The sequence below is a fragment of the Schistocerca nitens genome, chromosome 4 (genome assembly GCF_023898315.1).
Source record: "Schistocerca nitens isolate TAMUIC-IGC-003100 chromosome 4, iqSchNite1.1, whole genome shotgun sequence".
Lineage (NCBI taxonomy): Eukaryota > Metazoa > Arthropoda > Insecta > Orthoptera > Acrididae > Schistocerca > Schistocerca nitens.
Window position 1 is genome coordinate 471927993 of NC_064617.1, and position 24493 is coordinate 471952485.

At 40.0% G+C, this 24493-nt stretch overlaps 1 protein-coding gene across 1 annotated transcript in view; it reads left to right on the forward strand.

Annotated features, from left to right (window-relative positions):
• LOC126251802 (venom carboxylesterase-6-like) overlaps positions 1-24493 on the forward strand; it is a 131903-nt gene that overhangs the window by 60468 nt on the left and 46942 nt on the right. The window contains exon 6 of the mRNA XM_049952440.1: positions 6131-6281. Within this exon, the coding sequence (XP_049808397.1) occupies positions 6131-6281 (151 nt within the window). The remainder of the gene's footprint in view (positions 1-6130; positions 6282-24493) is intronic.

Below are 24493 nucleotides of genomic sequence, written 5' to 3' on the forward strand. Positions count from 1 at the left end.
ATTTTCGTTCTTGAAGCAGAGATATTCGGGCTAGTACCCATTTAGTTTTGTTTCTAAGGTTTTATGATAAGTTCTCGTATAATTATCTTCAATTTCAAGGAGTTGATTGTCTTATTGTTTGTCTAATTCTGAAGTTTCTTTTCTAATTACCGGGAATATTTCATTTGCATTTTCTTATTTCATTCCACCAATAACTTTTTCCTGCGTTTGTAAAGGAATTTCGTTTTGAGCAGTTTTTATGAGCGTTTGAGTTTTTCCCACTTTTAAGTTCGCATTTTATCGAGTTCACTTGCTGACAGTGGTGGTTGATCTTTCTAGCATCAGATTACGAATTACTGACATCCTTTTCTAATTTTTCTTAGGCTTTAAATTCTGTGTCACTTCAGTTAGATATGGTCTGTGTCAATATCTTTTCCCCTGCGAAGTTGAATATGTAAAATGTCCTTGTGATATGGAAACGACATTGTGATTTGAATAATGTGGAATTCACCTATATTCTTGTTGGATGACCATCATGTCTCTTTTTTATTTTGAGATTAAAACGGGTTGACATGATTTTGAGAGTGAAATTACAGCATCTACCAGTCTCAGTTTGTTTAGTCCATTTGTGTGCAGGGAAATCACCATTTGTTCTTCTCATTTTTGTATCTTTCACTAGGCAGGTATTGTAATCACCATTTAGAATTTTCTCATGATTTTGTGGAAATTTAAAGACTGTGTTTTCTATGATTTCTCATGATCTATTTAATTTCTCCGGGTTTGTTTTGTTTTCTTGGTTGATCAGTACACATGCCTTAATTACATTTCAAGAAAAATGCCATTGATCTGTTTTTCACAGGCCTTACTTCGATTAAGAAACTAAAAATGTGAAAATGCGGTTGTAACCCTCAGATGGGATATGTTTTTTAAGGATACTTTAGTCTGTTTGACGTTTGAATAATCAGTGATTTTCAAAATCCATGCTGTTCGCATCTGGAAATTTTGCCTTGCCTCTTGTGTGTCTAAAAGTTTAAGTGTTTCCCTGATTTGTAGAGTTTTCATGTCTTTAGGAGTGTGTTATAATTGATTGTGCCGAAGAAAGTCTTGATTTTGGGCCTAAGCTGGCCAGAGGACTCCGGATGCCCCTGAGTTGTTTTTACAAAACCATTGTCGTAGAATTTTTAAAAACTTTGGAGGCTCGTTTTTGTCCAAGGTCTTTTACAAATATTTCCAACGTTTCATGCCTTAATTCTCTGAATATAATCATTCATACTGATATTACACTTATTTCTACTCCCTTTGTATTAACCAATGCAAAATGTGGCCTCTAGTTTTCTTTCACATCTTTAATCGTTATTTTAAAATTATGCCTTAATTCCTTATATTCCTAAAGTTTCCATTACGGATTATTTAAGTTTTGACCCATCTAGTTTTACAGACCATACATTTCGTTTAACAAAAGTTTTTAATCTGTTTTGATATAATTTCCTGTAAATCCTTGCTGAATCAGCCAGACATTGTACTTGCCACGTTTAGCTTCTGTGATGGTTTCCCAAATGCGTCCGGTTCTGGTACTTGGTTTTACTTACCAGATAACGTTTCTTACTACCTGCTTGTTCTCTTTTGTATGTCACACTTAATTTTAAGAAAAATATAAGATTTCTGTAGAAAAGTTTCTCTTGCAGAACTATGTCAGAGACATTGTTCATGTAAACAAAATAAGATTATTATTGTAGTTATACTATTAAAGCACAAAATCCGTCGAAGAATGGCACCTTACAAATTTGTGACCTTAATGAAATGTATTAATTTATGTAACAACAAGAAAAGAGTACTTACGTAACATAACAGTTCATTTCAAAGTAATATTTAACCTTACTTAAAAATTGACTGTTTCGACACTGAAATAACGTTATAATCACAGAAGATGGTCTGCATATCCCAAAACATATTTGGATAACCAAAGGAAAGAAACATTTTATTCTCTGATTACAAACCAAGAGTGGAGCCTCCTGAGAGATAACACTAGAAGAACTACAGCACTATAAGACACATGTGCTAGTTGGGAGAAACAGTATGTCATAGAAACATATGAGTAAAGTCGACACACATGACGAGTATCTGAGACTGATCTCTACATTGACCTCTATAATGATGAGGGACGATCTACTGGACTTTTGGCAACCACTTCTCTCCAGTTTCCACATCCAGGTGGGAGAAGTAACACATGCAGGTCTTAGCTCCAAGGAAGGAGACCCACACGTCAGCACAATCTCCGTGTTTCCTTGACAGTATCGCAATGCCGCGAATATTTATTAATCCATAAACCAAATATAAAGACAAGTAAGAACAGAACAGGTTAAACCATTAACACTATCGTTCAATAAAAACATGTTATACGATGTTAATGATAGAATTTGCATTGGTAGTTCAGTCCGAAGAGTGGTTTCATGCATTCTCCACACTAATCTATTCTGTGCAAGTCACTTCATCTCCGAATAACTATTTAAACCTACACCCTTCTGAATCTGTTTACTGTATTCGTCAGCCGGCCGAAGTGGCCGTGCGGTTAAAGGCGCTGCAGTCTGGAACCGCAAGACCGCTACGGTCGCAGGTTCGAATCCTGCCTCGGGCATGGATGTTTGTGATGTCCTTAGGTTAGTTAGGTTTAACTAGTTCTAAGTTCTAGGGGACTAATGACCTCAGCAGTTGAGTCCCATAGTGCTCAGAGCCATTTGAACCATTTTTTTTTTTACTGTATTCGTCTCTTGGTCTCCCTCAACGATTTTTACCTCACACTTCCCCCTAATACTAAATTGACGATCCCTTGTTGTCTAGGAGAGTGTTCTAACTAATAACCCCTGCTTTTAGTCAGGGTGTGGCACAAATTTCCTGTCACCCCAATTCTCTTCAGTACGTCCACATTATTCACGTGATCTACCATTGTAACTTCAACATTTTTCCACAGCATCACGTTTCTAAAGCCTATATTCTCTTCTTTTCTACGCTGTTTCACTTCCACACATGGCTACGCTCCAGACAAATACCTTCAGAAAGCATATATTCACTTCTTGTCTAGACTGTTTCACTTCCACACATGGCTACACTTCAGACAAATGTCTTCAGAAAGGACTTTCTAACACTCAAATCTACAACCAATGTAAACAATTTTTTCTTCTTCAGAAACTCTTGTCTTACCACTGCCAATCTACAATTTGTGTCCTCCCTATCTCGACCACCGTCAGTTATTTTGTTGTCCAAATAGCAAAACTCATCTACTACTTTAAGTGTCTCGTTTCCTAATCTAATTCCCTCAGCTTCACCTGATTTAATTCGACTACATTTCATTAACCTTGTTTTGCTTTTGTAGATGTTCATCTTACATCTTCCTTTCAAGACACTGTCCATTCCGTTCAACTGCATTTCCAAGCCTCTTTACTTTCTCTGACAGAATTACCACGTCATCTACATACCTTATCGCTTTTATTTCTTCTCTTTGAACCTTTAATTTCTACTCCAAATTTTTCTGTGGTTACCTTTGCTGTTTGCTCAATGTACACGTTGAATAACATTGGGAATAGACTACAAACCTGTCTCACTCGCTTCTCAACCACTGCTTCCCTATCATGCCCCTCGTCTCTTATAACTGCTCTCTGGTTTCTGTACAAGTTATAAATACCCTTGCGCTGCCTATATTTTACCTCGGCTATCTTCAGAATTTCAAAGACAGTATTCCAGTGAACACTGTCAAAAGCTTTCTCTAAGTCTACATGTGCTATAAACGTAGGTTTGTCTTTCCTTTAACTATTTCCTAAGAAAAGCCGTAGGGTTAGTACTGCCTCGCGTGTACCTACATTTCTGCAGAATCCAAACCGATCCTCCCTGAGTACGTCTTCAACCAGTTTTTCCATTCTTATGCAAAGAATTTATGTTAGTATTTTTAATCACGATTTATTAGACTGATAGTTCGGTAATATTCACACTTGTCAGCACCGATTTTTTTGGAATTGGAAGTATAGAATTGTTGTTGAAATCTAGGGAAATTTATCTGCCTCATACATCTTGCACACCAGATGGAATATTTCTGTGATGCCTGGCTATAGGTAGTTCTGGCGGAATGTCGATTACTCCAGAGGCCTTGTATCCACTTACGTCTTTCAGTGCTCTGTCAAATTCTTCTCGCATTACACGGTCTCCCATCTCATCTCCATCTGTATCCTCTTCCACTTCTATTACATTTCTTTCAAGTTCATCTTCTATGTACAGGCGCTCTTATACTCCTTCCGCCTTCTGCTTGTAGCATAGTTGACATAATGTGTCAATGTGAGAAACATTATCACCCTGACACAAAAGTCAGTGGTATTTTAAATGATGCTATATTCTGAGCAAAAGCATAAGGGAACAGATAAGAACGTTAGCGTAATAATTAACTTGTCTTTTTGAAGTATTTTTGCTGTGTACCCTTCGTTCAAATGAACAAAATGGATCTCAGTGAAACAATTTTTTATTGTTCTGTTAATCATTTTTGAAACTAGGAACTTGGTTCAGACGCGGCTATGTTTCTCTCTAAAAATATTCGCGGATGGTACGTCTGAAAACTCCAACAACGGTTGTAAACATCGAGTATGTATACAATGTGATATTTGATTATCAACGACAAAAATTGTATGAAATCGTTGAAACCATATCTTGGACAGAAAGAAGAATGGTGCACATTTTACAAGGAAAAAGGATTATCCATAGCTTAGGGCAATATAGATATCGTTTTGTTGACTGCTGACGAAAAGTATGAGAGATAACTAATTTTTCATAAATGTTTTTGTTTTGACAATTTTAAAAATATGATGGCTTTTTTGTCGTGCTTAATTGGTATGGCTGAAACGAGAGTCTTCCCACGATAACCAAAAACAAAATAACAATTACAGCGGTGGGTGAGCTGGTGTCGTTGCATCAGAAAAACTCGGAGTTTTCTGGTATGCAAAACAAATTTTTATCATTAATTACTTTATAAAGTGTAAAACAATAACTGGGAAACACTACGCAAGTCATTTGGACAAATTATATGAAAAAATACGTGAGAAGAGGAAATAATTGCAAAATAAAAAACATAACTCATCAGATCAATGCGCCTCACTTAAATGAGCATAACTAATGACAAAACCAAGAAATGTGCAGTACAGATTCCTTGTAAAACCCTCCCTGTCCGACACTTGGTACCCTCTGACGTTGTTCTGATACCTTATCCAAAGAAATCTGCGGGTGGAAAACATTCCGAGTACAATAAAGAGGCACTGCCAGTCAAAGATGGGTGTTTTGCAGACCTCCCACAATCTCACTGCAGGAATGGAAAACACTAATTGAAGAACCGTTAATCGATGCACATTAGCCGTAAATCAGACGACTTCGAAAGATAAGGGCATTTTCAAACAAAAAAAAAGGCACACGCTTTCATTGTTATGCCGAGAACTTATCACCTTGCCTTCGTAGTTCAATTCAGCATAAACATCTTATGCACATCTAAGCCTTCCAACTTCTTAACCCCGAAGAAATGGCATGGCATATAACATAATGCTCATAGTACAAATATTATATGTAATATAATTATGTTTGGTATCGTTCTGTTAGTGTAGAGGACTTGCGCACATTTGTATCTTCCAGTTCCTGAGTGCCAGAGGAGTATTCGTTTTTAAATAACAATGAATGTGTGAAATCTTATGGGACTTAACTGCTAAAGTCATCAGTCCCTAAGCTTACACACTACTTAACCGAAATTATCCGAAGGACAATGACACACACCCATGCCCGAGGGAGGACTCGAACCTCCGCAGGGAACAGCCGTAAATAACAGGGCAGTAATATGTGAAGTTATCTATAAAGGAGCTAGACGCAAATTTTAACAATACTCTTCTGCAGCAATTACTAGTGTAACGGAAATAACGCAGATCAGTCAGTTGATTGCTCTAAATGCAGATGAGTATTTTTTTTAATTTCAGAACGTTAATGATCGTTGTGTTGAAATATACTGCCAAATTATCAGTATGATATACAACACAGCAACATTTCAGTTTATTGTATAGCCAATATACAGACCTTGTTTGGTTCTATGTAACTGACCACAATGTACTATCGTTGCTGCTGTCTCTGTTTTCAGGAAAAACAGTTGTTTTCGTACACTCTATGGTATCCTCACACCGAGCCAGACTTGGAGGGTGCCTTCATCTCTGAGTCAGCAATCCAGAGGCTCATCGATGGCCAATTCGTCCAAGTTCCTATCATGACTGGCGTCACATCTGCTGAGTTGGGTAAGTGTCCAGTGCTGCAATATAATGAATTAACACGTTTTAATCATTCTGCATATTGTTAAGTCATACTGGTAGCCTGCATGTGAGACAATCTACCAAGCCACAACTTCCTCCTCAGATGAGGAGTAAGTTTTGACCTTTTTCAGGGTATTTAAATGAGTACTTAATTAAAATCCATCATCTAGAGTATTGAAAAATACGACAGTACAGCGTCGCAGATAAATTGATTGTGCTCTATTTGTCCAAAATCTCAAGAGATGAGGCAGTCCGATAATGAACTACGACAAGAGTTCTAATAACGTTATTATTTCGAGACATCAGTAATTTTCAGCATTCAAAGTAAAGTTTATTTGCCGGTCAGCTGTGCACGTGTAACACCGGACACCGAGGGAATTGTACTTTTACATCTGGATTATTAATATTACTTCGTCTCACTAGAGTTCATGACCGTCCTCTTCACCGCAAAGGACAACTCTGTATGATTTTCATTTACTAAATCAATGGGAAAAATCGATGCTATATTGGCAATATTGGTATTCCGCGACTGTGTTATACAACATGTTTTAATTTAATTTCCGTAATCAACCACAATGTTACTGTGTTATTATCATATACAGTTCTGGTTTGGGCACCCTTTCATGTTCCAATGTCAAGTAGACTGCAGCTTATCCTTCCATCTCCTTTTAGAACGCCCAACTTTTCTTCTCCCTTGAGGAGTCTGTCAGAACACTAATTTAGGTACTCTTTCACCTGATGTCCTTTGAATGGGTTTTTCACATTTTTTTCTGTATTCCTGTATTTTATGAAGTCTGCTTTTGACACCCAGTGTTTCTAACCAGCTAGTGGTCTTAGGAGTCTCATTTCTGCTGCTTCATTCTTCCTCCACTAACTAGCGGTACGAGTCCAAATCTCTGATTCATACATTAGACCTATTAGTGTTACAGGGTGAACCAGAAACTACGCAACCCTACAGTTTAGTACTGACTCTGTCATAATCTTTTTTTGAGAAGAGTGTGGTATATAGTACTTATTATTAGTTGAAATTTTTTTAAATTGAATTCTTGATCATTGTATGTGATATAGAGAGCTCATGTCCGAGACACCTGAAAGTACTTTCTTGTTCAAGCAGTTCATTGTAATTATTATTTTTGCCCTTTTTAAAGCTTCTCGCTATGGAATGTCATTACCTTAGTTTTATCTCTTAGACATTGTTATATTATAAGCATTTACTGCCTTGCGCAAGGACCAAATAGCTCTCTGAAATTTGTCTTCAGAGTCCACTGAGGCTACTTGATAATCTACAAATAGAAGTGTATTTATAACATTATTACTGCGCTGGTAATTATGTACTACTTTGACAAGGAAGAACTCACTCCTTTAGTTGCGGTACTCCGAAAGCGGATTACCTTCTTGCACTTTGATGTCGTTTTGTACGTGCACGCTTCGACTTCCACTCATTAGACGCTGAGGTACACCGTTCTTCTCCAAAATTTCACATAATTTAACTCTGTTAGCTTTATCAAAGGCTTTTCCATAGTGGATAAAGGCTACATATTTGGGATGGTTGTATTCTCTGTGTTTTTCAATAATTTGGCAGAATGAGAAAAAACTCTCTAAGCAGGATCTTCCAATTTTGTTCTCCTGTAAGAAGTGTTTCAGAAAGTATCTTTAGCCTATTTGTTATTACTTTCGCACATTTCTCGTATCCAGAGATCAAAATACTATTACCTCTTCAACTGTCACACATCCTACGGTCTCCTTTTTTAAATAATGGGATAAAAGCTTCCATTTGTTAATCACGTGGAATGTTACTTTGTTTCCAACAATTATCTACAGTATTCAATGGCTTTGAGGATAATGATTCCAAAACATATTTAAATAATTTCACATTGTTTTCCCTTGGGATTTTCTGTTTTTCGACGTCTTTAACGAAACCCTTAGTACTTCCACTGATATACCACAAACATGCTTGTCACTAACTGCAGTTTTCACATTTTCTTAATCACCTGCCCATAAACACTAGAAGCAATCCAGTCACTCATTTTCTGAAATGAGGTTAATAGGAATAATGTCTTTTTCATCTTTATTTAGTTGTTTCAGCATCTTATAGCCTTTAGTTTGTTGCCCTTGTAAATCCTGCTCTACGAGGTGCGACAAAAGTAATGAGACTGATGTCAAAAAAAATTTTTGCTTACCGTTTTAGTCGAGTTTAGTGTTGTCTCCTTCAGAGTAGTTCCCTTCTGATTGCACACACTTTTTCCAGCGCTTCTGACATTTATGGTAACATTTCTGGAACTCATCGTCTGTAATATCCTCCAAAACCCTCGTCACAGCTTTTTGGACATCTTGAGTTGTTTGAAAATGGTGTTCCTTGAACGCCGTTTTGACTCTTGGAAATAGAAAAAAGTCGCACGAAGCGATATCTGGTGAATAAGATGGCTGTGGTAGTACTGAAATTTGTTTTGAGGTTAAAAATTGCTGTACTGACAGAGCAATATGGGATGGCGCATTATCGTGTTGCAGAAACCAATTATCAACAATGTTGGCATGGACACCAAGAACTCTTTTAGGACGTCTTTCTAAATTTCTTTGTAGTAATATTGGTTAACTGTTCGTCCAGGAGGCACCCACTCTTTATGAAAAATTCCCTTGGAATCAAAGAAGCACACAAGCATGCACTTCGCTTTCGACTTTGACATGCGAGATTTTTTTGGTCTGGGTGATCCCTTTGAGCACCATTGCGAACTTTGGCGTTTGTCTCTGGATCGTACTGAAAAAACCAACTTGTATCACCATTGATAACACGGCTCAACAATTCTGGATTGGTTTCCGTTTGCTCTAAGAGATCGGCTGCCACATTTTTCTTGCTGTTGTGGTGTGAGATTTTTGGGCACCATTTTTGCACAAATCTTTCTCATACCAAGATCTTCAGTTATCATTAGACGAACCGTTTCTCGACTGATGTTCAGTTCTTCTGCAATCATTTCCACGGATAATCTTCGATCAGATCGTACGAGTTCACACACCCTGGCCAAGTTGACATAACCTCCTCTCCAAAAGCCTTCTGAAGCTTACCATAAGCTGCTGTCGTGTTTTCACCCAGTTTAACGCAAAACGAAATGCCATACCATTGCACAATATTATGCAGTCCCATTTCTGTGATGAGAAACACAAACACGTGTTAACTTATTACTGCAGAACTCACGACTGAGCAGTTGCATCGATGCGCTGCTTGGACTAGAAGCAGCTTATAGACCAAGGTCAAAGGTATTGTGCCTACGCAACCCTGCAGGGTTGCCACATCCTGCAAAGAAAATCAGTCTCATTACTTTATTGTCGCACCTCGTACTTCACTCAGAAAATTTTCCCAGCTTCACAGTTTTATTTTTCTTGTCTGTCTTCTGCCTACTACTGTGTACCATTTATACTTCCTATAATATTCTTGTTTCCTTGGTTGCAGGAATTTCAGGTAGGCTTGTTTCTTACATTTTATAATGTCTGTTAGTTCTTTTCTCCAGACAGAAAGTCACCTAGTACTTTTCTTATTTCATCCTTTTGTCTAAAGCTTCATCAGTGGTTACTCGTATTATTCGTACTATTTCTTTCCATTTTTCATTAATGTTCTGTTTCCTTACATGTTTTTTACTATTTCATCTAAGACTTTTCCTATGATCATCTAATGTCTGGATCTTGTAGCAAAGATATTCTTTAAATTTCTTGTTGTATCTGTTTTTTGTTAGTGCTTTTATTGGTGTACAATAGAATTCTTAGTTTTGGTATTACCAGAAAATGGTCAGTACTAACATCATATCCTCTGTAGACTCTGGTGTCTTCAATTAATGGAGTAACGTTGCCATTTGTAATAATATACTCTATTACAGATCTAGCATCTCCAGCACTCCATGTAAATTTATGAGTATCTTTATATGGATAAAAGGCGTTCCCTATTCTTAAGTGGTTGAAGGTAGAAAATCTCTTAAAATATCTCCTTTAATGATAGGTTTTCTTGTCCTTGCATTGAAATCCTCAGCAGTTATTAAGTATTCTGCTTCAGGTATTCCGTTAACCTTCGTCCGTACACAATAGTAGGTTTCATGCGTTTCCTTACTTTTGCCCTCCTCTGGTGCATATACACCAATTATGTTCACCATCTTTCTCAATGTCTTTAACTTGATATGTATCAGTCTTTTATTTATGATCGTGTATGGTGGCAGTCATTTTCTGTGGGTACTTTTGCAACTCCAGCACATGCCTGTCCAGTTCTAAGTAGAACTGTATATCATAATATAACCATTAACTTCCTTACTGCCTTGCAGTTTCTCCTTTGTTTGTGATATTACAGTTACATCATTTTTTTCAATAGGACTCCTTTTTTGTTCTTCTTTAGTATTTATTCCTTTAAGATTTCAAGACTAAGATTTTTAAAATCTTCCCAGTCTTTTATTCTTAACCTTTTTCGTCGCTTTGGCAGTCATCAAAAGATTAGTCCACTTTTCTACTCGATTTTTACGAGTGATCCGATAATTCCTCATTTACAGGTTTCCGACGTGTGGCCAGGGTAGCTAGGAAGAGGCTGACACTTCGAGGTATCCCTCCACATCTGTTTTTATAATCGTGTCGTCCTTAACTATGGCTATGGATCCATCTGTTTTATAGGATGTCCTTGCCTGTTTTGAACCGAGATTGTCTCTTCTAGGGGTGTTAGCTTCCCTATGCTTAAGAATACCCTTCCCCACTGTCCCCTACACTGTGTTCTGCTCTTTGTCTTACTACTGCGTTATTATATACGTTTATTTATTCGGGATGCATTCCGAACTACTTGAATTCATCATAAGACAATAACGGTATACAAAAATCTTACTATTTGTATCGAAAAAAATTCTACTGATGAAATCAGTATTGAGGCTGCTTATTTGCTTCGAATATGCTCGTTGGAACCTCAGTATTATTCCCCCCCCCCCCCCCCCCACATTAAAATGTAAATGAAAGACAGGTAATTTTCCGCCAGTAAGACGTACTGACAAGTCAATATGTTGCAGTGGTATTTCATCGCTCACTGACTGTATGTCTTCTTTGAAGGAAGATTCAACAAAGAAATTGTTTCTTAGCGTTCAACTGAACACGGTAAGCTCGCCCATTTCAATAGCCTGAGACCAACTGTGCAGTAATGGAGTAAAATATCAAAGTTTGTAGGGACAAGGTGTTCATAAAATCCGGATTTCCGTGTAATGCTGCTTCTACGTGTTTTAAGTACAGGATGAGAGACAATTATCGTCTTTGCGAAGAGCCAATGCATCCACTGAGGTATTTAGAAATTCTAAACTGCATGAGTACTGCGATAATTCTCTTCGCCGTAATACTGGAAGGTTAGGGAAGTGTCTCCCAAAACATAAGTACTGCGTTGAGCTCGCTGAAGCTATCACTTTATGGTATATTCAGTGGGTTTATGGTGATGTGATAGAAACTTTTCTTGCCCTAGTTTACCGAAATAGATTACAGGTGATTCTTCTAGACGCTCAATGCGTAGAGGTTGGTTATTAATGTGTAGGAGCCTGAACCAATGATAGTATCTATGCACAAGAAACAAGCCAAACATTTTGCAGTTAAAATGTTGATTGGCTCAGAAGCTGATTACGAAAGTTCAGAACAACATTTAGTTGTTCTGAACTTTCGTAATCAGGGAGTCGGTCGAAGTCCTTCATGGAGTGAAAGGCAGGTCCATCGGACATGGACGTTCAATTTTTATGGGTAGTTTCGAGTTTCGTAAAATGACTACATCATTTTGGTGTAGGCACGCTTTGTTTTACGGCAACAACTGTTTCTAACAGTTATCGTGTCCTTTGTAAAGCCAATGTAACTTCGTACCGGAGTACGACTTAAGCTGATGTCTACTTTGAATTGTCAAAACAAATTGCAATCTGTCATACAACATTTCAAGTGTTGAGATGGCTGTATGGGCTCTTTCCGAAAGCTAATAGACTAAAAAATAATTGATCGTCAGTTATGATTTTCATGGATTCATAGATGATTTAGTTCAAGCTGGTGTTACTTATTATTCGGCGAAAGTTTTGTACTGTCTGAAAGGGGCGCTGGTCGAAAAACAGGTACTGGTAAATTTTACTAAAATGAGCATAAACCGTGTCATTTCCGAGTAAAAAGATTTCCCACTTTGGGACTGTTAACTGTAAACTTATTTCTTTGGCAAGTTTTTCAAGAGCCTGTTGGACAGGAAAAGGAGGTTCTTAGGGCTACGTTTCACCTCCGGTGGTCGGATCTTGGATTTTCTGTGGGTACGTGACATTTTCACCTCACCTAACGAATTAAAGCTGTTCTCTACTGTAGCATTGCAGAAATATGATTATCGCTTTTTACCCGACAGTAGCGTAATTACGTTGAGTAGAAGAGTGCGGCGTGCCACTAACAAAGGAGCCGCGCCTACTTGTCATCACCGCCTTCACCCAAATGTATGGTATATGTAGGACATGGCCAGAAATGAAATTGACTGAAGTGGGACCTTCAGATGGCAAAGCTTTTAAACGTAATTGCAGTTTGGTGCGAGTCAGATGAGACGAGAGCTATTTATGTTAGCGCAGCTTCCAAACAGCGACTGCATCATTGGGAGGAGTATAGAACGGTAACCCGAGGGTCGTGGGGTGGATTTCCTTTATGAAAACTTTATTTTTATTTTCAGTTTTTACGTTCCTTACATTGGAAATAAACCGAAATAATGCTCATTTTATTGTATTTATTAATATTTCGTTAATATTTTCACAAAGGCACGAAAAAGAAAGGCAAAGGAAAATTAGGGATTACAAATAAATTTGCAGCGGAGGATTGCACTTACAATGACCACGAGACTCTGCAGATAACTTTCCGAGGAGGGATTGTAGTTGTTGTTGTTGTTGTTGTGGTCTTCAGTCCTGAGACTGGTTTGATGCAGCTCTCCATGCTACTCTATCCTGAGCAAGCTTCTTCATCTCCCAGTACCTACTGCAACCTACATCCTTCTGAATCTGCTTAGTGTATTGATCTCTTGGTCTCCCTCTACGATTTTTACCCTCCACGCTGCCCTCCAATGCTAAATTTGTGATCCCTTGATGCCTCAAAACATGTCCTACCAACCGATCCCTTCTTCTAGTCAAGTTGTGCCACAAACGTCTCTTCTCCCCAATCCTATTCAATACCTCCTCATTAGTTACGTGATCTACCCACCTTATCTTCAGGATTCTTCTGTAGCACCACATTTCGAAAGCTTCTATTCTCTTCTTGTCCAAACTGGTTATCGTCCATGTTTCACTTCCATACATGGCTACACTCCATACAAATACTTTCAGAAACGACTTGTAGTTAACGAAAACAATCTCTTCCTGGAGATTCATTTGCAGTACCAAAGTTTCCTTTGCCTTTCCTTTTCATGCGCTTTATGTAAATATTAACGAAGTATTAATAAATACAATACAGTGAGCATTACTTCTATTTATTTGCAGTGCAAGTAACTTAAAAATTGAAAATGAAAAGAATCCCGTAAAGGGACTCGAGCCAACGACCCTCGGATTACCGTTCTGTACTCTTTACACAGCACCAAACGCTGCCTGGTAACTACGTTAACGTAAATGGCTCATGCCTCAGCCGACTAGCACCAAAAAATGCTACTTTTTGTAACGCTTGGCCATCTGGAGCTTCCCTGCATACTCTATAAATCTGGACGAAATCGGCGATGATAAGTAGGCGCTGTCCCTTTACAAGACACGGAGCGCATGAACCATGTCTTGGGCGTGCTTTGGTGACTTCGCGATGTTAGGAAGAGAAGAAGCAAACTGTACGACGTATTTACAGGGTGACAGTTATTGAACTACATGAAAAAAAACGTAAATTAGTTAAAAACTATTGCGTGCACACACATTATTCCACAAGTAAACGTCAGTACAGATATTCGGAATTGTGTTATGACGTGCTCGATATGCCAGCCATCATTGGCGATGATGTGGCGCAGACGAATAGCGAAATTCCGCATGGCCTGCTGAAGTGTTGGAACATCAATACTGTCGATGACCTCCTGAATGGCTTTTTTCAGCTCAGCAATGGCTTTGGGGTTATTGTTGTACAAATTGAAATAACTCTAAGCGCTATGGGACTTAACATCTCAGGTCATCAGTTCCCTAGGCTTAGAACTACTTAAACCTAACTAACCTAAAGAAATCACAAACATATGCCCGAGGCAGGATTCGAACCTGCGACCGTAGCAGCAGCGCGGTTCCGAACTGAAGCGCCTAGAACCGCTCGGTCACAGCGGTCGGCTATTGCTGTACACCTCATCTTTAATATGGCCCACAAAAAGGAGTCGCATGTGTTCAGATCCGGTAAATATGGCGGCCAATCGAAGCTCATGCAGTGGCCTCTGGTATACCCAGAGCCAGAAAGCGCTCCCCAAAGTGCTCCTCCAGGACAGCAAACTCTCTCTTGCTTCGATGGGGTCGAGCTCCATCTTGCTTGAACCAAATCTTATCAAGACAGGGTCACTTTGGATAATGGGGATGAAATCATCTTCCAAACCTTCACATACTGTTCGGTAGTCACCATGCCATCAAGGAGTATCGCACCCATTATTCCTTGACAGGACATTGCACACCACACAGTCACCCGTTGAGCGTGAAGAGGCTTTTCGATCGCGTAATGCGGATTCTCAGTCCCCAAATGCCCCAATTTTGCTTACTGACGAGCCCATCCAATTGAAATTGGACTTCATCGCTAAACCAACGCACACAGTGTATATTAATTTCCATCATGCACTGAGGCCAACCGTGCAGTTTGAACGTCCTAACGCAAACCATTCAGAAGTTATGACGATTTTATTTCATATAGTTGTGTAACTGTCACCCTGCACCACCGCAACATACTCAAATATCAGCATTTGTTACTGGCAAAAAATGTTTTTTGTATGACTTTCAGTCCTATATAGACGGGGAATATTGGCGAAATTCCAACGTTCATACAGGGTGTGTGGAGGTGATCGCGGATACCGAAACAAATATTGTTCTCTACTGTAATATTTTCGTGTGAGGATTTTTTAAACCTGTAGTAGGAATTTTCTCTGAACGAAAATCTATTAATCCAATAAAATCTGGGATGTTGCATTGGATAATGAAAACAATTTTTAAATTGCGCTCTCCTGTTAGGACAAAAAGTTGTACAAACAAGTTTCAGTTTTTTACACAAAAAAAGTTTCAGTTTTTTACTAACAGGAGGCAACAACATTAACACAACTACTTCAGTTACGCTAGAGGTTCAAAAATTCCTCCATTGAATTGTTAACAGATGTTACCCCTTTGGGTCATGTTCTGTCTAACTAGTGTCCTTAATACCTACTGCTGATGCTGCTACCCGGGCTAACAGATCCTCTTCTGATTCAACAGGGCTTTTGTAAACAAAGTTACACGTCTCTCATCACGCAAACAAGTCCAGAGGGATCAAATCAGGAAAAAGATTAGGCCATTTTACAGGATCACCATTGCCAATCCCCTTTTCTGGACCTGTCGGTTCAAGAAACGACGCAGAGCATGACTGAAATGCGCCATGGACCCATCAAGCCGGAGCCACGTGTACTGATTTGTAGTGGATTTAACAACTGCTGGTGAAGGACTTTTCTTACATATGTCTGATTCGTCCCCATATCATATCCAATTGCACGATTACTGAGACCGATTACATTCTCTACCTGATTAAAAAATGCTCACAGGTAATTATTTTGTTTTGGTATCCCGTGCAATCTACAAGAGTTTGACGGTTTAAATAGTTTTCACCCTGAATATCTTCGAGACCTGATGATGAGCACCAGCGATTCGAATCGCGACGTGTATGTAACCTTGCAAGCTAATGCGGGGATCATGTAGGATCATGCACACGAAGTTCTCCTTGATTGGTTTGCTAGTCACCATATATGTTGTATGCTGTCATGACTTCCGCGAACTTCCTCGTTTGTGTCGATTATAGATTAGTAGAGACGCCGCTGATCGCCTGTCGTACCTAATCATCCAAAAAATCGTCTTCAGTCAGTTCCGAATACATCAGGCTTACCGAGACTGATATTACCAAGCAGAAGGCCACAGTAGCCGCTATTCCTTCGGGTGTCTAATAGCCATTGTCGGCGTATCTCCAGACCGTCGTTGGTGGAATTTTCGTAAGCCAAACTGACGGCTAGGGCGACTATTTAGTCAAATGGTGACTCTGAATTGGAGGTACTTCCAGCTTACTAACAGCAATCTGTTGCATATTATTGTTAAATGATATCTAGGTTGGCTCTTCCGTTTGTGTTTCTGGTTTTCACAGCGCCAACTTCCATTCAAGTGGCCGGCCGAAGTGGCCATGCGGTTAAAGGCGCTGCAGTCTGGAACCGCAAGACCGCTACGGTCGCAGGTTCGAATCCTGCCTCGGGCATGGATGTTTGTGATGTCCTTAGGTTAGTTAGGTTTAACTAGTTCTAAGTTCTAGGGGACTAATGACCTCAGCAGTTGAGTCCCATAGTGCTCAGAGCCATTTGAACCATCCATTCAAGTCGTAAACATGTTCTTCCTGTTGCGCGCAGAACGCAAAAACTGACTACAGCAACCCCAGTTTTCATGTGGCTCCCATGTGTTCTGTGAACAAAGTATTGAAATTTCGTGTCAATTGTTTTAAGATACCCGTGGGCAATTCAAAATTCCTGTTACAGAATTCTTTGGGCTGTAGACGATACTTAGTACATGAAGTTTTGATAAGAATTCCATCTCTGGAAATGTACCGTCTGATCGGTTTGAGGATCGGATAATCTTCTAATCCCTCGCTTCACGGTACGCACACAGCGGATACAATGAGTTCTGTCCCGTGTGCTGCACAAGCACACGGCATGGGCAATGCTTCGAGAACTAGTACTCGGTTGCCCTCCACGTGACAAAAGAAGTCCTCTGCAAAGTCGAGAGTGCAGCCCGTCCGTGGAGTACCACAGCCATCCCTCCTACTTTCAAACGTACCAATTCCCCGTAGCTGTTGATGTAGTCGGACGAAGGTGTTATGCGATGTTCCTAACAAAACTTCATCTACTAAGTTCCCTCTACAACCCCTAGAAGACTGTAATAGGAATTCTGAACTAGACCGTATGTGTTCTTTCTTTATTTAATATTTGTCAAGACATGTTACAGAACTTCTCGCAATTTGTCTGCGCCATTGAACGAGAGTGTTCTGGCAAGATGACTCTGCTGTGGAACGTTTCGATTTTTCTATCCAATAGCACGAATATCTAATAAATGTAAAAATTACATCATAATAACTTCTGTGGTAACCGAAGTAAGTGAGTAAACACAAGAAAGTGTTTGTTTAAAGGTGGTGGTGGTTAGTGTTTAACGTCCCGTCGACTACGAGGTCATTAGAGACGGAGCGCAAGCTCGGGTTAGGGAAGGATTGAGAAGGAAATCGGCCGTGCCCTTTCAAAGGAACCATCCCGGCATTTGCCTGAAACGATTTAGGGAAATCACGGAAAACCTAAATCAGGATGGCTGGAGACGGGATTGAACCGTCGTCCTCCCGAATGCTAGTCCAGTGTGCTACCACTGCGCCACCTCGCTCGGTTTGTTTAAAGCCCTACACTTATTCCCACCCCCGTAGCCCAGGTCGCTAACCGTGGCGAGGCGCTCGACTCGGACGTAAGCCGGTTCGCATCCTGGTATTGGTCGAAATTTTCACTGCCGGAACTTTTCTGGTAATGGGAAGAGAGATAGTCGAGCAAAGTTCCTGATCGCCGGTGGTTGCGCCGATGTCATGGATTAAATTCGAAACCTATACACAGTGACTCATTAAGTGAGGGTATGTGACACTGTTGATGGTGATCCATCCGTCGTATGTGGGGTGCTACTGAAGAGGAGAACACCACTTGCCGGCAACGGGTTTCAACACACCTCTCTTCTCTCACCACCACAGGATATCCATAAAGTCCGGGAACACTTTCAGTTATTTATTGCACAAGAAGTAAACATTGCACAGATGTCATATATATTGCATTTTGAAGAGAACTCAAAAAGGTTTTTTTTTACAAACATTCGATATGCGAACAATGAGTGACCGGGCAGAAGTCAATACGGTAATCGAATTCTTGCCATACCCGTCCGAGCATGGCATCGTCGACTGTGGCAGTCGCTTCACGTATTCTCTCCCGGAGCTCTGCTACATCACGTGGTAGAGGCGGTACACACCCCAGATCTTTAATGTGTCCCCACAAAAAAAGTCACACGGAGTGAGATCTGGCGATCGGGGAGGCCATTTCATGAAACATCTGACCCCTTCTGTAGCACGGCCAATCCGTCGATGCGGTAGCTCCGTGTTCAGATACCAACAAACTTCACGATGAAAGTAGGGTGGAGTCCCATCCTGCTGAAAGATAAACGGAGAGTCCGATTGCATTTGAGGCATCAGCCATTGCTGCAACATGTCCAAATAGGAATATCGAGTGCAGTGCTCTCGGCGAAGTGCTCTCGCACCTGAGCTCAACATGTTTGGGACTGGTCCTGACTATCGGCAAATTACCAAACTACGTCGTGGCGATATAAATGAAAAAAACTTGCAGGGTTCCCCTTTAAAATGAGATATGTATGATATCTGTACAATGTTTGGTTCTTATGCAATAAATAATTGAAAGTGTTCCCGGACTTTATGTGCACCCTGTATTATACAACATAAACACAGCAGTACACTCTTCAAGCGTCCATTACACTCACCTACACGCTACAAAACACATACGACAACTCTCTCATATTCGCAAGGAAAGGGAGAACACCTTTTCCGACAGGCGGTTGAACTCACCTGTGGGACAGTCCAGCCATAATCCAAAACGACATTTATATCTTACTTTCAGCATCATGTTGTAAGATTTTGTCCTAACGTGAAACGGTGGGCGGATTAGTTTGATTGGAATCGTTAATTATTCAAATGTCTCCACGCACTATGGGGCTTAACATCTGAGGTCATCAGTCCCATAGACTTCGAACTACGTAAACCTAACCAACCTAAGGACATCACAAATATCTATGCTCTGGACAGGATTCGAACCTGCGGCTAGAACCGCTCGGTCACAGCGGCCGGCGAATCGTTAATTAAATATCTTAAACTGTCCCTGTATATCTGAAAAAGTAAACCATCAGCCATCCAAACAATGATAAGTAAATTCATGTTGTTGTTGTGGTCTTCAGCCCAGAGACTGGTTTGATGCAGCTCTCCATGCTACTCTATCCTGTGCAAGATTCTTCATCGCCCAGTACCTAATGCAACCTACATCCTTCTGAATCTATTTAGTGTATTCATCTCTTGGTCTCCCTCTACGATTTTTACCGTCCACGCTGCCCTCCAATACTAAATTGGTGATACCTTGATGCCTCAGAATATGCCCTACCAACCGACCCCTTCTTCTAGAACCGAGCGAGGTAGCGCAGTGGTTAGCACACTGGACTCGCATTCGGAAGGACGACGGTTCAATCCCGCGTCCGGCCATCCTGATTTAGGTTTTCCGTGATTTCCCTTAATCGCTTCAGGCAAATGCCGGGATGGTTCCTTTAAAAGGGCACGGCCGACTTCCTTTCCCATCCTTCCCTAATCTGATGAGACCGATGACCTTCCCCCCAAATTAACCCAACCCTTCTTCTAGTCAAGTTGTGCCACAAATTTCTCTTCTCTCCAATTCTATTCAATACCTCCTCATTAGTTATGTGATCTACCCATCTTATCTTCAGCATTCTTCTGTAGCACCACATTTCAAAAGCTTCTATTCTATTCTTGTCTAAACTATTTATAGTCCACGTTTCATTTCAATACATGGCTACACTCCATACAAATACTTTCAGAAACGACTTCTTGACACTTAAATCTCTACTTCGACCATCATCAGTTATGTTGCTCCCCAAATAGCAAAACTCCTTTACTACTTTAAGCGTCTCATTTCCTAATCTAATTCCCGCAGCATCACCCGATTTGATTCTACTACATTCCATTATCCTCGTTTTGCTTTTGTTGATGTTCATCTTATAACCTCCTTTCAAGACACTCTCCATTCCGTTCAGCTGCTCTTCCAGGTCCTTTGCTGTCTCTGACAGAATTACAATGTCATCGGCGAACCTCAAAATTTTTATTTTTTCTCCATGGATTTTAATTTCTACTCCGAATTTTTCTTTTGTTTACTGCTTGCTCAATATACAGATTTAATAACATCGGGGATAGGCTACAATCCGGTCACACTCCCTTCCCAACCACTGCTTCCCTCGACTACCCCTCGACTTCTATAACTGCCATCTGGTTTCTGTACAAATTGTAAATAGCCTTTGGCTCCCTGTATTTTACCCCTATCACTTTCAGAATTTGAAAGAGAGTATTCCAGTCAACATTGTCAAAAGCTTTCTTTAATTCTACAAATGCTAGAAACGTAGGTTTGCCTTTCCTTAATCTATTTTCTAAGATAAGTCGTAGGGTCAGTATTGCCTCGGGTGTTCCAACATTTCTACGGAATCCAAACTGATCTTCCCCGTGGTCGTCTTCTACCAGTTTTTCCACTCGTCTGTAAAGAATTCGTGTTAGTATTTTGCAGCCGTGGCATATTAATCTGATAGTTCGATAATTTTCACATCTGTCAACACCTGCTTTCTTTGGGACTGGAATTATTATATTCTTCTTGAAGTCTGAGGGTATTTCGCCTGTCTCATACATCTTGCTCACTAGATGGTAGAGTTTTGTTAGGCCTGGCTTTTCCAAGGCTGTCAGTAGTTCTAATGGAATGTTGTCTACTCCAGGGGCCTTGTTTCGACTTAGGTACTAAATTCATATGACTAGTAAATTAGACAGATATCTCAATGAACTCAGTTTATCACACAAGTACGTAATTAAATTCACAATAAACAAATGGAGAGAGCAATAAAATGAGTAGAGTATTTGCTTGGCAAGTGGATACGCGATCTGAAATATGATTCATGTGAAAACGCATCTGGACAAAATGTTTACACACATGGGAGTCATACCGTGATTCCCTTGCCGGAGTTGAAAACATGTTGAATCTCTAACTCCAAAAAGTCTTCAGATGAACGTCATTACAAATGATTCGTCTTCCCCTGCAGTTCGCTTCGCTGTTGTGGCTGGATCTTACCATACTCATAATCTGCAGGTACCAGCTGACATGGCTGCAAAAATCAGTTATTGAGTCTGAACCGACAACTTGCCTCTGTCTGCGTCTAACTTCAACTCAGCCAGATGAGAGCCAGACGAGCCAGGAAATGTCGTCTGGAAGCAAAGTCTGCCCACCAAGACGCCCGTCTTCCAAGACGTCTGCCCCCCGAAGTAACTTTTTGCAGAGCACTTCCGACATGGAAACTCTGTACTCCCAGTGTTTTTGGTGCTGCATAATCTGTGATTGGCTCTATAAAGGCGACGAATAAGAATTCATCTTACAGGACTCTAGTCTCTCTCCCTTACTTGCATTTCAGGTAGTTAATCAGTTGCAAAACGTGTTAGTCTTGGTGCTATAAAATGTGTCTGAAATACTGCCTCACTCTGCATGCAAAGAGCAATTTGGAAGGACCTCTGTCAGCACAGTTCACTACTTATTCCTACTTCTAAGTTATTTGTGTGAAACAATGGTAATCGTTTTTACATTTCTTTAACTATTTGGTTTTGCAGCACCTGTCAAGGTGTCGGTATCTGACTATCTTCAATGGTGCCATAAATTTTCTGCTCCCATTCCAATTCTAATATGTTATCCTAACAACCCGTGCTGTTTTGACGAATTTTGACTGCCCCTTCTTTCTCTCCACAGAGGTAGTTCTCCTCGGAGTCTGGCATTTAGCAGCATGTATCCTGCGGCCACACAGTTCACTAAAAGCAGTCTCTGTTGTTAATGCATCTCCTGAAGATGCAATCTGCATTGAATTACTTTGGATAGTCGAGGATACATCGACGTCGTCTCACATAGCCCAGCCCAACTCTGATAACTGTCTTGAGGGTCCCTTTGCACAAGGGCGAGTGGTTGTTCTGCAAATGGTGATGGAGGACTGACTCCCTGCTGGTTATAGACCTACCCCGTTTCCCTCATTCTCTGTGGAGTTCAACTTGCTTCAGTGGTGTCTTCTCATTTAGCTGTGCGTTTAGGGTAATATACGAAACTGTAATCTTAATACCGGTAGTTAAGTATTGCCAATCACTGGTACTGATTCACATTTCATTATTCAGTGGAGATTATTTTATTCCAATTATGACAGGATGGCAACATAGTGAAAGAACTGGAAGCGAGATGTAGCAAAGCTAATGCAGTGAGCGCTCAGCTACGATCTACTCTCTTCTGCAAGAAGGAAGTCAGTACCAAGACTAAGTTATCTGTGCACCGTTCAATCTTTCGACCAACTTTGTTGTATAGGAGCGAAAGCTGGGTGGATTCAGGTTACCTTATCAACAAGGTTGAGGTTACGGATATGAAAGTAGCTAGGATGACTGCAGGTACTAGTAGATGGGAACAATGGCAGGAGGGTGTCCACAATGAGGAAATCAAAGAAAAACTGGGAATGGACTCTATAGATGTAGCAGTCAGGGCGAACAGGCTTAGATGGTGGGGTCATGTTACACGCATGGGAGAAGCAAGGTTACCCAAGAGACTCATGGGTTCAGCGGTAGAGGTTAGGAAGAGTCGGGGCAGACCAAGGAGAAGGTACTTGGATTCGGTTAAGAATGATTGTGAAGTAATAGGTTTAACATCAGAAGAGGCACCAATGTTAGCACTGAATAGGGGATCATGGAGGAATTTTATAAGGGGGCTATGCTCCAGACTGAACGCTGAAAGGCATAATCAGTCTTAAATGATGATGATGATGATGACGATGATGATGAATTATGATTGACTCTTTATTATAGGTTTTACGTAAGTTACAGGACAGTTTAAAAAAAAAACAATCTCGTAATAAAGTACCGTCATCAGGCTATCCCATGATGAAAAAACATACACAATCCATCATTAAATACTTTTTAGAAAATATTTATAAAATGTATTCCTATATGACAGCTAAAGTAAGGAACAAAGTGCAACTTTAAAATATTAGAAGCTTCCCATCCACGCAACACAGTCGTCAGATCCACTTACGAAGTAGATTATTTTGTCATTATAATAATAAGTAAAGTCAATGCTATGAGTTAGACAGAAGAAAACTGCTGCAAGATGTCAAAAGGGAAGGTATCGTGTATCAGTCAGCAAAAACAGAACCGTTAGAGGATCACTTTGCTGTCCACCTGTCTGTCTGTCTGACTATTAAGAAACCTTTTTCTCAGGAACAGGCACATGCATCAAGTTGAAATTTATGCGTAAAACATTTAAACTTATAAGTCTACACAGTCTAAATGTACGACCATTTATGTCAAGTATCTCGATACTTGCAAACTCATTCATCAAAACCTAGAACGTACTTGACATTGACCCTGAATTATGAAATGTGGCAATAAGCAAGGTTCCACAGTAAAAGTAAGGGAAAAAACCGAAAATTCTAATTTGAAATTATATCACAAGAAAAAAATATTATTGTCACTTGTTATCCAATTCTTGTCTGTCCGTCAGTTAAAACCCCTTTCTCTCAGGAACAGCTGGACGTATCAAGTCAAAATTTGTGTCACATGATAAGGTAAACTGATAAGGTAACTGATTTGTGTGTGTGTGATATATAACTTCTGCACCACTTCAGTGTAGTAATGTGTTCATTGTAAACAAGTGTTATAGTAGTTCTATTACATGTTTATTACCTTATAAATACAAAAACTTTTTTATTTTAAATTGAGTGCATTAGTGTTTGTAAAATGATTCTTTCATATAGTGTTCATTAAAAAAATGACGATCTCTCCACTTGGGACCTGTGGAATGGTACATTAGCTTATTTGTTTTAGTTGTAAATATTTGTCACGTATTATTGTTTTTCTGACATGTTCTACATCCTGGAAGACCTCCTCACTACGGATCAATTGGAATGAAAGTAAAAAACCAAACCAAAACCAAAATTGGTGTCTGTGAATTCCGGATAATTCCGCTACGCAGCGCTGAGTGAGCTATTTGTCGAGTCGCGTGCTAGACGTGAAGGGCTGTACAATCCGCTGTTATAAGCTGTTCTTCACGCGGCAAAAATGTGTAACTTCAACATTTCTTACAAAACACTTGCAGTGCCTCTTAGCAGCTAAAA